Below are 11,477 nucleotides of genomic sequence, written 5' to 3'. Positions count from 1 at the left end.
ACCTCTCAAAATACTTGGTTGTTTCTCCTAATGCCGGGAGAATCCTAGACAAATACCCAAGATAAAGCTATGAGGTGCCTGAAGGTAAATGCCACAATACCACCCCCAATGCTGAGGTTTGGTAGCTGACAGTGACCTCACATCCTTTTGACTGACAGTTTCCAAGGAAGATGAGTTACATAAAACCTTGAATTTAGCATCAGCCCTATTCTGAACAGCTGTGCTAAAAGCAAAGCAACATTACTAGAAAGTCTCTCCTGAACACTTTTCTTTCCCTCCCCATGGTTTCTTAAGCTCACATCATCTTACAAACATGCACTGTGTTGTTTCATTTCTCACTCCTCTTCACTTTTCTGCTCCACAACTTTTTCACGGCATTTTTCACCTCTTCATTTCGGAGGATGTAGATCAAGGGATTGAGCATAGGCGTGATGATGGTGTAGAACAGAGACCATCTTGTCTGCTGAGAAGGTGGTGGAAGGGTGCATATAGATGAAAATGCATGGCCCAAAGAACAGAACTACAACAATGATGTGGGAAGTGCAGGTACAGAGTGCTTTGAGATGCCTTTCAGAAGAGCGTGTCCTCAAAGAAACCAAGATAACAGCATAGGACACAACAAGAACAAGAAAACAGGTCAGGGAAATCACACCACTGTTGGCAGCCACAATGATACCAATCATGTAGGTGTCAGTGCAGGCCAGCTTCAGTAAAGGGTGAACACCACAGAAATAGTGGTCAATCTCATTGGGCGCACAAAACAGTAGCTGAATGGCCAGCAGGGTCTGCACCGCTGAGTGTACAAAGCCTCCCACCAAAGACACTGCCGCCAGCCAGACACAGACGTGCTTGTTCACAATATTTGTGTAATGAAGTAGCTTGCATATAGCAATGCAACGATCATAGGCCATCACTGTGAGAAGGAAGATCTCAGTACACCCAAAGAAATGGCCCGAAAACAGTTGAGCCATGCAGCCCACAAAAGAGATGGTCTTCTCAACAAGAAGGTCATAAATGAGTTTGGGAGCTGTGACAGTGGAGTAACTGATGTCTAAAAAAAGACAAGTAGCTCAGGAAGAAGTACATGGGAGAGTTCAGCTGTTCACTTGTCTTTATAGTAATGACGATAAGCAGGTTTCCAGGAATGACAGTAGCATAGAAGACTATGCTAGAAGAATAGAAGTTTTCTAGCATAGAAGACATGTAGAAGACTACATAGAAGAATAATGAGAAGCATGCTTTTGCTACTGTCTTATCTTTTGTCAGTCCATGGAGGGTGAACTCCGTCACATTGTTTTTGTTCTCCATAGACACCATGTAGACAGGACGTGAAGCACAGAAAAAAGACACCATCTATGGCATTGGCATGGGACATTATCAGTACTCATACACACTGACCACTGGTGTGTTAAATATTAAGCATATTTCCTTTGCTGTTGTTTTGGGACAGTTTCCATTTAAAGTCAATGCTTCCCTCAAGGAATAACAGGTGATATCCAAATCAGAATGTATTATTGACGTATATAATAACAAGCTCAGATTATTTATTTGAGGGTGGTAGAAATAATACCCTCACAAATCCTGGTTCTCACCTTTGCCTCTTTTAAAAAAGAAGACTAATTACCAGGTCCCCTCAAGACTCACTTTTACCCTATAATGTTGATTTTTGAAATAAAAGTTGACCAAAAGAGATGGTGCGGCTATAATTCAAGTCTCGTCACTTTGATCATGGCCTGAGGAAGGTCCTTGTGCAAGTAATGATTGTACTTTCCTTTTCAGTCCTCTAAAGAATTGCAACAGAACTACTCCTTATTATCTCTCTGGCTGTGATAGACCTGAATAAGTTCAGTCACAGGAAGAGCTGGCCCATGTTTTCTTGCACTGCTTTTCTTACAGTATATGAATGAACTAATCTGTAGCTAATTTGCATTAATGGTGCATTAGCAGGGGTTTGTATACCTCACCCCAGTGCTGGACTTAGTGTGGAACGCCTCATAAATACACCTGTAGTGACACTGGGGTAATGAACGCACCACTGGTGACCCTCCTTCACTCACAAACACCCATGAATTCACCTTTGCAGCATTCCCATGCAGTACACAAGTATCACTAGTGTTCAATTTCTACATGAAGATAGAGGTGGCAAATATGTAATAACCTTGTCTGTGATATCAGCACACCCTTTGGGGTCTGAATTCTATTTGACAACCACAGGACACTCCGTTCTTTCTCCTGAACTCTCTGCCTCACCTCCTGGCTACTCCCCAACTAGGGCGGCAGAGGAAAGGCTCTTTAGTGTCTCCATCCCTATCTCCATGCCCCGCCATGAGCAGGGGGAAAGCACTGTGGGGAAGACCAAAGTGTGTGTCATGACCACTGTTGCCTGACATGTCCAGCTCAGACAATGTAAGACTGAGCACATAGGAAGTGCTGCCATCAGCTCCTGAGTCCTCTCTGTAACACCGACAACATCCTTTTGACAGATCTTTCTGGAAACATCGTGTAACTGGGAAAAAAAGCAAATAAGACACCGACTAAAACAAAGGCTGAAAAATCTGTAATTGAGTTTTTTCTAATTCATAAAATGGACCTCACAAAAGTCACTCACCAGAAATGCCTATTTTCAAAGGTAGGATTTGAGTCACGCTTGAACAAAGCAAAGGAACAATATCAGAAGACTTACACAGTTCATATTTGCCAGTCTCTGAGAGTTCGCTTGCTATTGCTCCTCTGATGACCTCCTCTGACCACTTTAGGTGGTTTCATCAGAATGCCTCAGCTGCAGGTTGCTCCTTAGACGTTGTGAAAGCAGTCCATATCTCTGCCAATTCTGAAACCTACAGTGGCTGAAAAGAACAACCTGACCCTCTATCTGCATTTCTCATTCTGCAAAAAACAACTTCCAAGAGCATCTACAAGAACAATTATCTCTCACAAGATGGGGAAGTTGTAGCAGAAATATTTAAAGTAAATCACAGAGCAGAAGCACAAGACTATCAGGAGTAATGAGATCCCAGAGGCATACAAAGTTTTGTCAGAAATCATCAGTGGACAAGGAGCTAAAAATTGGATAGCTATTAGGGTGGTCTCTGGAGAGTGATGGAGTGTGGTCATCTAGACTGTTACATTGTGCATGGGTTTGCTTGCTTGCTTGTTTGTTTGCTGGCTGGCTTTTTAATGCTGTCCAGATAAATGGACTTTATTTACTATTGGACATGTATTTCTTCTGGAAGCCTTTCTGGTTCAAATAAATATCACACCTGGCCATTTGCAAGATTTATATTCACCTTACCTTTGCAATCAAACATTCTTGAAGTAAAGGTGTCTCTTACACAGGACATTTATATAAATTCTGCTTTCTGTCCTAAGCTAATATTTCTCATATGTGTTCTTATTTCTTATTAACTTGTTCTTACCATTGCATGTTGACAGCACAAAAAAATATCACAACTGTGTTGTCACAGACTGTTATCCCTTATACACCCGCTGTACAAATTTGATACAAGAAGTAAAACAGGAAATTACTTCAAAAATTTAGAAAGGTTTGTGGTTAGTCCTCACTGCTTAACAGGTATTTTTACTGAGATAATGCAAAGCACAGAAGCCACTCTTCAGCCCAAGTATCAAGTTCTTACAAGAATTCTTACTGAAGTGTAGAGGAGCCTAATGTTGTTTTCAGTGACACCTTCCATAAGCTATTATCGAATATTTGCCCAGTAGCACCCAGAAGTGAGACCTCCAGAAAAAAAAACTTGTGTTCACCCTCAGAGCATTAAAAAACAATCTATTTTTAATATATATATAGTGTATATATATAATTCTGTGTATATATATATGAAGTTATAAGCCCTAGCTTGGGCTGGGAACACCTTGTAACCTTGAATCCTACTTAAGTCACATTAAGGTGTAACACAGGTGCAGGTGTTTATAGGGACTGTAAGTGAAGAAATAAATGTGCTTCAGTTACTTTTGGATGGCACCAAGCAGATCTTTTCCTCCCTCACTCAGCTGGTTTGGTGGTTTTCTGCTGGCAAGGTGGGGGCTAGGGTCTCTTGTCTCCTTGTGGCTCCCCAGGTGGAGACCCCGAGCTGCTATAGCTTATCACCCTGTGACAGCTTTGACTGGCACTGAACTGGTTTGGTCTTTCATCCTCATGTTGCTTCTCTTCCCTCCTGCAATAGTAGGTGTACCAGCTGTTCCCATGGAAAACACACTTCTTCCCTTGTGTGGGTGTGTAAATGTGCTCTCTTGGGCTAGGAGTTGTCTTGCATACCAGAATAGTTCCTAAACAATCCTTTTTTTTATCATTGACACATGAAATTTTGCCTCCAAATGCCTTCTTTGGTGACTCCTTAATTTCTTACAGTCAGCAAGGTGTCTTTCGTTAGATCTATGATTCTGTATTAGTCTAAACATTAACATAAAAACCTGAGTCAGAGCTGAAGGATAGAGAGGATGGTTGGAAGGATGGCATCAGTGATAAGTTAAGTAGAATTATAGAATTACAGAACAGTTTGGGTTGGAAGGAACCTTTGAAGATCATCTAGTCCAAACCCCCCTGCCACAGGCAGGGACATCTTTCACTAGATCAGGTTGCTCAAAGCCCTGTCCAACCTGACTTTGAACACTGCAGAAAGGATTTGTTGCACTGGCAGGGGAAAGGGAGAAGCTTCCCCTCCTGCTACCTGCATCAGCAAATGACCCAACTAGCACCTAATATCAGGTTTTTAATTGCTAACCCATGGATTCAAGATACCACAAGATGGTTCTCATAAGAAGACTTCTACTGCAAGCAGAAAGGGGCCTCCTCTGGTATGACTGTTTCCAGCAGCAGGTGACCATAGTCCTCTCTTTCCCAGCTGTATGAATTACAGAGCAGATGGAGTTCGTCCAAAAGTTTATACCTGAGTAATGGGATGCTTTACCTGGACAACATTTTCTTTATTTTTGATAGTATTTATTTAACCACTGGTGTTTCAGTTAGTGCTCAGGAGCCCCAGGCCTGGGTCTGTGCTAGTTGACAAGAGAATAGAAAGGGAATGCCTGCTTGTCACAGAGTTCACCATGTCTTTCAAATCACAAGATGAACCTTCAGTATCTTCCTAATTACAACAGGAGCTAACAGCAAGCTTTTCTTTGAAGGGCAGTTCTTGGGGAATTTTCACAAAATAAATTATAGTGACAGATGCTTAATTTTCTCCAGTCCTTTGGAAATGTTACCACAGTTCTACACCTTTCCATTTTCACTTCCCACTTTTCTACTCCACAGTTTTCTCATGGCACTCTTCACCTCCTCATTTCTTAGCGTGTAGATAAGTGGGTTCAGCATGGGTGTGATGACAGTGTAAAACACTGCCACACTCTTGTCCTCCGACAGATTGCTGGATGGACGTATGTAGGTGAACGTGCATGGCCCAAAGAACAGAATCACCACAGTGATGTGGGACCCACAGGTGGAGAGGGCCTTGTGCCGCCCTTCGGATGTTTGACTTTTCAAGGAAACCAGGATGACAATGTAGGACATGACCAGGATGAAGAAACAGCTCAAAGCTATCATTCCGCTGTTGGCAACGACAATGATGCCCACAGCGTAAGTGTTGGTACAGGCCAGTTGTAGTAGGGGGTGGACATCGCAGAAGTAGTGGTCAATTTTGTTAGGGCCACAGAAAGGGAGCTGAGTGGTTAGAAGAGTCTGCACTATGGAGTGCACAAAGCCTCCTGCCCACGAGCTGATCACCATCCGGCCACATACACGTCTGGTCATGAGGGTGGTGTAGTGGAGAGGTCTGCAGATGGCAATGTAGCGATCATAGGCCATCACTGCGAGGATGAAGATCTCTGTGCAGCCAAAGAAATGTACCCCAAACAGCTGTGCTATGCAACCCACAAAGGAGATGGTTTTATTTTCAACAAGGAAGTCGGCAATCATTTTGGGAGCTGTGACAGAAGAGTAACAGATATCTATAAAGGACAGGTAGCAGAGGAAGAAATACATAGGGGAGTTCAGACGTTGACTGCTAATTACAGTGATAACAATGAGCAGATTTCCTGCCACGATAATCATATAGAAGAACAGAAACATCACAAAACATACTTTCTGCACCCCTTGATTCTCTGAGAGGCCCAGAAGAATGAATTCCTTCACATAGCTTGCGTTCTCCATGTTAATCAGTTGGGCGGTGATATGCAATGTAGAGCCTAGGCACATGGAAAAATAAAGACAAATGATTCATCAGGTTTTTTCATTATTAATAATTAATTCTTTATCAGAAGTGCATACAGACTAAGAAATATATACAATTAGTATTAAGTTTATGAAGTGGGTTTTTTGTTGTTTTTTTTTCTTACCCCCTAGGTATTTAATTCTCCTTGCATGAGACTTCAGCCATGGCTGTCACCGCACTGAGACAGATGCACTTTGTGATATGTTGCTCCATCCTGGTCCTCCAGGATTTTGAAGGACTGGCTCTATGGCTGGTGTGCTAAGGACAAGGCCAGTGTGTTCACCTCGAGCACTAGAGTGGCTACCAATGTTTAATAGCATGCTTGCCCTCAGTGTCACCCAAGTCCATGAAAACAATCTTTGTAAAAACAGTGCCTTTAAGAACACCTGGAAATATTCCTTGGAATGCTTATTTATTTTAGAAATAAAAATGATCTTTGAATTGTTGTTCAGAGGGGAAATGAAGCCACCCACAGAGAAAAAAAAAAATCTCTTGTGCATATACATTTTGAAACATAAATTTGCAGCTTCATGGGCTGAACAATGAGTTCTGGGGAAGTTATCTATCATGGTGAAAACAGCAAACAATTTCACATGTGACTTGCTCTAGCATCTAGCTTGCTCTAAATCTCAGCAATGTTCCTTTGAGAGGAAGGAAGAATGAAAGGATCTTTTCAGATCTTCTGTCCCAGCACTGTATGAATTTTACTTTATACTGATTTGTGATACACTCTGGGAGATATTCCCAAGGGTTAATTTCTGTTTAGTGAAGCCAATCTAGCTGGTGGTCAAAGTGTATAGGCAGAACAGCTAAACTAAGGTCCTTTACAGAAGTCTTTCTTTTTCCTAGGAGGAGCCTAAGTAAATTAACATCACCAGGGTAAAGTTAACTTCAGAGAATAATCCTTTTTGTCCCCTAAAAGTAGCTCAGAGCTTTCCGTAATGCCATCCTTTTTTTTTTTTTTGTGCTATGGCTGAACTCCTCATCTCTAGGCATTTCTACACCTCTACAGTTTCTCTTTTCAGACATGGTCACATTCCAGTGCGAATGTGGGGCTTCTCTGGTTTGGCCTGTTCCAGCTATAGCCCCCGGAGCAGTACATGTCACTAGTAAATAAATAATCTACATCTTTAAAAAGACTTAGTCCTCAACATTACCAACTTGCCATAATGCACCCAGATATCAGAGCTCCTTTGGTCAAAGAAGTCTGTAAACCACTAGATTAAACTCTGTAAAGAGTTTAACCAAAAATAGGCACCTCTCAGAAACAAATTATCAGCTGTATGGGATTCATCCTAATGTCAAAACATTCCCACTCAACTGCTGTTAAAAACCGCCATTGCAAGTCCTGCCCAATGAAAACACAAGCAGTTCTCCCTGTTTGTGCAGGTGATCCGAGCAGATCTGATTCAGTTAATTCAAATTATATAGCCCCTATTTAAAATTACAGCAAAATCAGAAACTCTTGTGCAGGCAAAAATTGATCAAGCATTCACAGGAAACACTGAAATGGAGAAAAACCAAAATTGCTCTCAAACGCACAAAGTAAAGCCTAGAGAGGAAGTTGGGAAAGTTAGGGACTTCTCCTGTGCTTACAGCTGTACTAACAGTAGGTAAAAGATATTCAAGAAGTGGGGTAAAATTCACATTAATTCATAATTCCTTTTTATAATTTCCTTTTCATAATTCCATAATTCACATAATTCCTTTTCTGATATATCTCCAAGGAAAAAAGATCAGTAAGAACAATGTGATATCGATTTCTACCTAGTCTTATCAAGTTGTGAACCTTTCCATCCCTCCTCTTTTCACTTAGCACTGACATAGTTTTCTACAGAAAACCAAAGGACAAAATGGGTATGTATTTATGCCTGTGCAGTAGCTAGTGGAGGAGAAACAGCTGGGCTCCATCTAGACCAGAGCAGAACTGGAAGCAAATCCCACCAGTCTCGGTGTCATGTTTAGGCAATCAGTGGTTCAGAAAGGAGCGACCAAAAGAGAAATGATCAAGGAAAACTATATTCCTGAATAATGGCAGATGGGAAACTCCTAAGCTAAAACAAGGTGTATATTTTTGAAAGGTTTGTAAAGATACAACCCATTCACAACAGATGGCTTTACTGTGTGTCCCTCTTGATAAGGCCCCTGTCACCACCACCAAATTGCATTTTACAATAAATTCATCTGCCTCATCCCATCTCATTGGCTTATGTCATGTAGGCACCTATATCTAAGCCAGTCATATGCACTCTTTTTTCTGCCTTTGCAGGGCAATTCATGACCAGCCTAAGGCGTCTACTTAAAGATGTGATAAATTATATGCTGGAGGTGCCTGTTTCTTTCTGTTGACTCTGAGAGGATGACTAGAACGACTAATTCAGTAGAGGATTCCCACAAGTTATGTCTTACCTCTAAAAGTATCTTTTCAGGGAGAGACTAAAGGTATATGATATAAAGCAATCAATTGCAAAATAAAATAAATACAATGTGGACTGCTAACATTTCAAAAAGGATGAGAAATTGCACCATCTCCTTATTGCAAGCATTCTTCCCTAAAATCTCAGGTGGTTAATGGGAAACAAAATAACAAAATAACCTAACCTGGGACTACAGAACTAGCTCTGTGCATGGTTCCAGCCAAAGATAACCACAGACAGCTGATAACTTTAGTGAAAATTTCATTTTGTATTTTCACATATTTTCAAGAAGGGAAACAAAAGAGCAAAGGAAATCAGGAAAAGAAAAGAAGAAAGGAAACAAAAAAAAGAAAAGAAAGAATCCAGAGAACCTGGAAAACTTACCTCCTCTGTGTTTGGAGATCTAATTTTTTGTGTAAGGGCTGTATGCTTTTATCTCCTCAACACCTGCCTTCCCTGATAGGAACGTGTTAGAGCACAGAATCTTTAAAGAACCTAGAATAGCTTCTGGAAAGCTTCCAACACTTGCTTAGGAGGTGCCTTTTACTGTATAATCCCATCTAATTTAATTTCTTGCTTTCCTGTATCACAAGTGTATCTCGGTATTTTCTGCCTGTGTGAGAACTGCTTTGATGGGCTGTCTGGATAGTGTGGCCTGGCCAGTGTGCACAGAATGATGCATTCACAACCCAGCAGCAGAAAGAAGGCTGAGAGGAAAACTGTTTAAGTAGCACTTTAACCCTCTCCAAGGAAATCTCCCACCTGAAGGGCTCTTGGGGCTGGAGGAGGGAGGCGTGGAGACTTAGTGAAGGGAAGGCATGAAAGGAAGGGGCAAAAGAGGAGAAATTAATTCTGTCCTGACTGAAAAGATTAAGCAAATACATTTTAAAGAAATAGCCGTCAGTCAGTGATAATGATATTATGAAGGCATTTCAGGATTTCTCCAGTAGCAATAACAGCCAATTGATTAGCTGAATATTAAACCGGACAAGCATGTGCAGTGATCTAGTCTGGTTAACCCTTTCCAGAGTTCTTCATTAAGCCATGCTTTTTGGTTTTCCCAAGTGTAGAGGCCCATTAGATCCACTGCTTTGGCTTTATGGCATTGTGAGTAATAAAACAGTACTTTTAAATCTTTGTGTATTCCAAAAAGAAAACACATGAAACACAAATCTTCATTAAAAGAAAAATCAGAGAGATTTCTACTAGTAAGGAGAGAGGTGCTATGCTCTAGGGGTGGTAGAGTTACCTGTCACAATAGTCTTTTAAAGGGCAGGTTAGGCACTCTTCTCTCAGTAGTGGTTATGATTAAGTTCAGTTTTCACAGAGACAGAAGATGGCCTGGGTTACCTCTTGATGACTCTTCAAGTCCTATTTTGCATGAAATTTCGTCACTAGCAATCCAGTTAACAAAGCCTCTTGCAAGAGCTTGCATTTTTTAGCAAAGGTCAGTGAATTACAGCGTAAGTAAAAAAAATCCTTCTTTTACAAATGGGGAAACCAAGGGAGGAAGTCAGCTCTTTTATGGCTACGGAAGTCAGCTGAGTTGAGTCCTTGTCACTCTAGGCTTTTCTACGGAAAGAAATACATCTATCCAGAAATTGATTCACCTGATCTACCTGAGACCTGATTTTAGGATGGGATTAGGTCTGAAATAGACATCTAGATTTTGAACAAAATTACTTAGGGCAGACAAAGGCCGCGTCCAAAGAGTTATAGTTAATGGCTCAGTGTCCAAGTAGAAACCACGTTGAAAATAGTCCTCTAACTTAAATATCATCTTACACTGTAGCCTGGAGCCCTGGCTGGGTTAATAAGGATTAACAGTAGTCACTACCGGAAACAGAGTATTGGGTAAGAAAGTAAAAACAGTCTTACAATCTTTGGGAAAGGAAGAGGAACAACAAATGCTGACAGAAGAAGCTAAAGATGAACCATCAGGTACCTGGCCTGCTAAGCTAATTTGGGCCAGATCTGCCAGTTTCTGTACCCACTGACACACATGGCAGCAATTTGGCTAATGTCATACTCATCGCCTTTTATTTCCCTAGCCAAATGGACTAGCAGAAGTGACTTAATGCACTAGCCCAAATCAAGAGTTGCTGTTGCAAAATAGTTCCCTATACGGATGTGCTTCTGCCAGGAAAGGAGAAAGGTGTTTTCTCCATTTTCGCTCCATTTACTTTGGCATGTGGATCTGGACACCATGGTGGTGGTAGCTCATGCACATGGAGCGACTGTGCCTGGTGAGAAGATGAGTGAGGTGTTGTGGGTGGATAGTGAATGCTGGCAAGGGGCTGTCTTGATAGGGAGGTGAGGTGGTGAAGAGGTGTGAATTTGATGGTGGGTAGGATGGGGCTGAGGCACTGTTTGGGGGAAAGTTGTGAAACTGGAAATGGAAGGCACGAGGCTGGAGGCTGTCTTGAGGGATTTTGTGAAATCGGAAGTGCCTGAGGTGTGGTGAAGGACTGTGCTGAAAGACAGTATGAAGTGGCAGGTAATACTGTGGGGTGTGAAGTTGCATTGAAAGAGTTCCTGACATCAGAAGCGGGCATTGTGTATTGAAGGCAGCACAAGCAGAGGTTGTGCAATTGGACCTGCTGAGGTGTGGTAAGGCTATGGAGTTTGGGTGGGCCCTCCTCCATGAAAGGTTGTGTGAAGCACAAGGGACTAAGTAGGGTAGTAACTTGTGTTGGGAGAGGCTGTGGGTCAGAAGAGGACACTCTGTGGTGATGGGCATGTTAAGGTCAGTTTGGCAGGGACAATAGGCCCTTGGCTAATGAGAAGTTGTGCTGAGGGAGGTTGTGAAATCATCAGCAGGCATTATGGAAGAGGA

The 11,477-nt window shown here is 41.8% G+C and overlaps 2 protein-coding genes across 2 annotated transcripts; both read right to left on the bottom strand.

Annotated features, from left to right (window-relative positions):
* Positions 1-328: 328 nt before the first annotated feature.
* Positions 329-1,320, bottom strand: LOC140653068 (olfactory receptor 4S2-like). Its single transcript, XM_072864714.1, is given in 3 exon segments — positions 329-446; positions 448-1,058; positions 1,060-1,320. Coding segments are annotated over 3 exon segments (987 nt in total). The 5' UTR covers positions 1,318-1,320.
* Positions 1,321-5,227: 3,907 nt separating this feature from the next.
* LOC140652792 (olfactory receptor 4S2-like) lies at positions 5,228-6,163 on the bottom strand. Its single transcript, XM_072864017.1, has one exon. It carries the CDS (start codon positions 6,161-6,163, stop codon positions 5,228-5,230), a length of 936 nt encoding a protein of 311 aa, XP_072720118.1.
* Positions 6,164-11,477: the final 5,314 nt, after the last annotated feature.

The sequence above is a fragment of the Ciconia boyciana genome, chromosome 6 (genome assembly GCF_034638445.1).
Source record: "Ciconia boyciana chromosome 6, ASM3463844v1, whole genome shotgun sequence".
Lineage (NCBI taxonomy): Eukaryota > Metazoa > Chordata > Aves > Ciconiiformes > Ciconiidae > Ciconia > Ciconia boyciana.
The sequence above is the reverse complement of the archived record's forward strand: the minus strand, read 5'-3'. Positions and strand labels throughout refer to the sequence as shown.

What these genes read in the sequence shown, in the direction of transcription:
- LOC140652792 (XM_072864017.1), bottom strand. Translation starts at nt 6,163, where the DNA reads ATGGAGAACGCAAGCTATGTGAAGGAATTCATTCTTCTGGGCCTCTCA.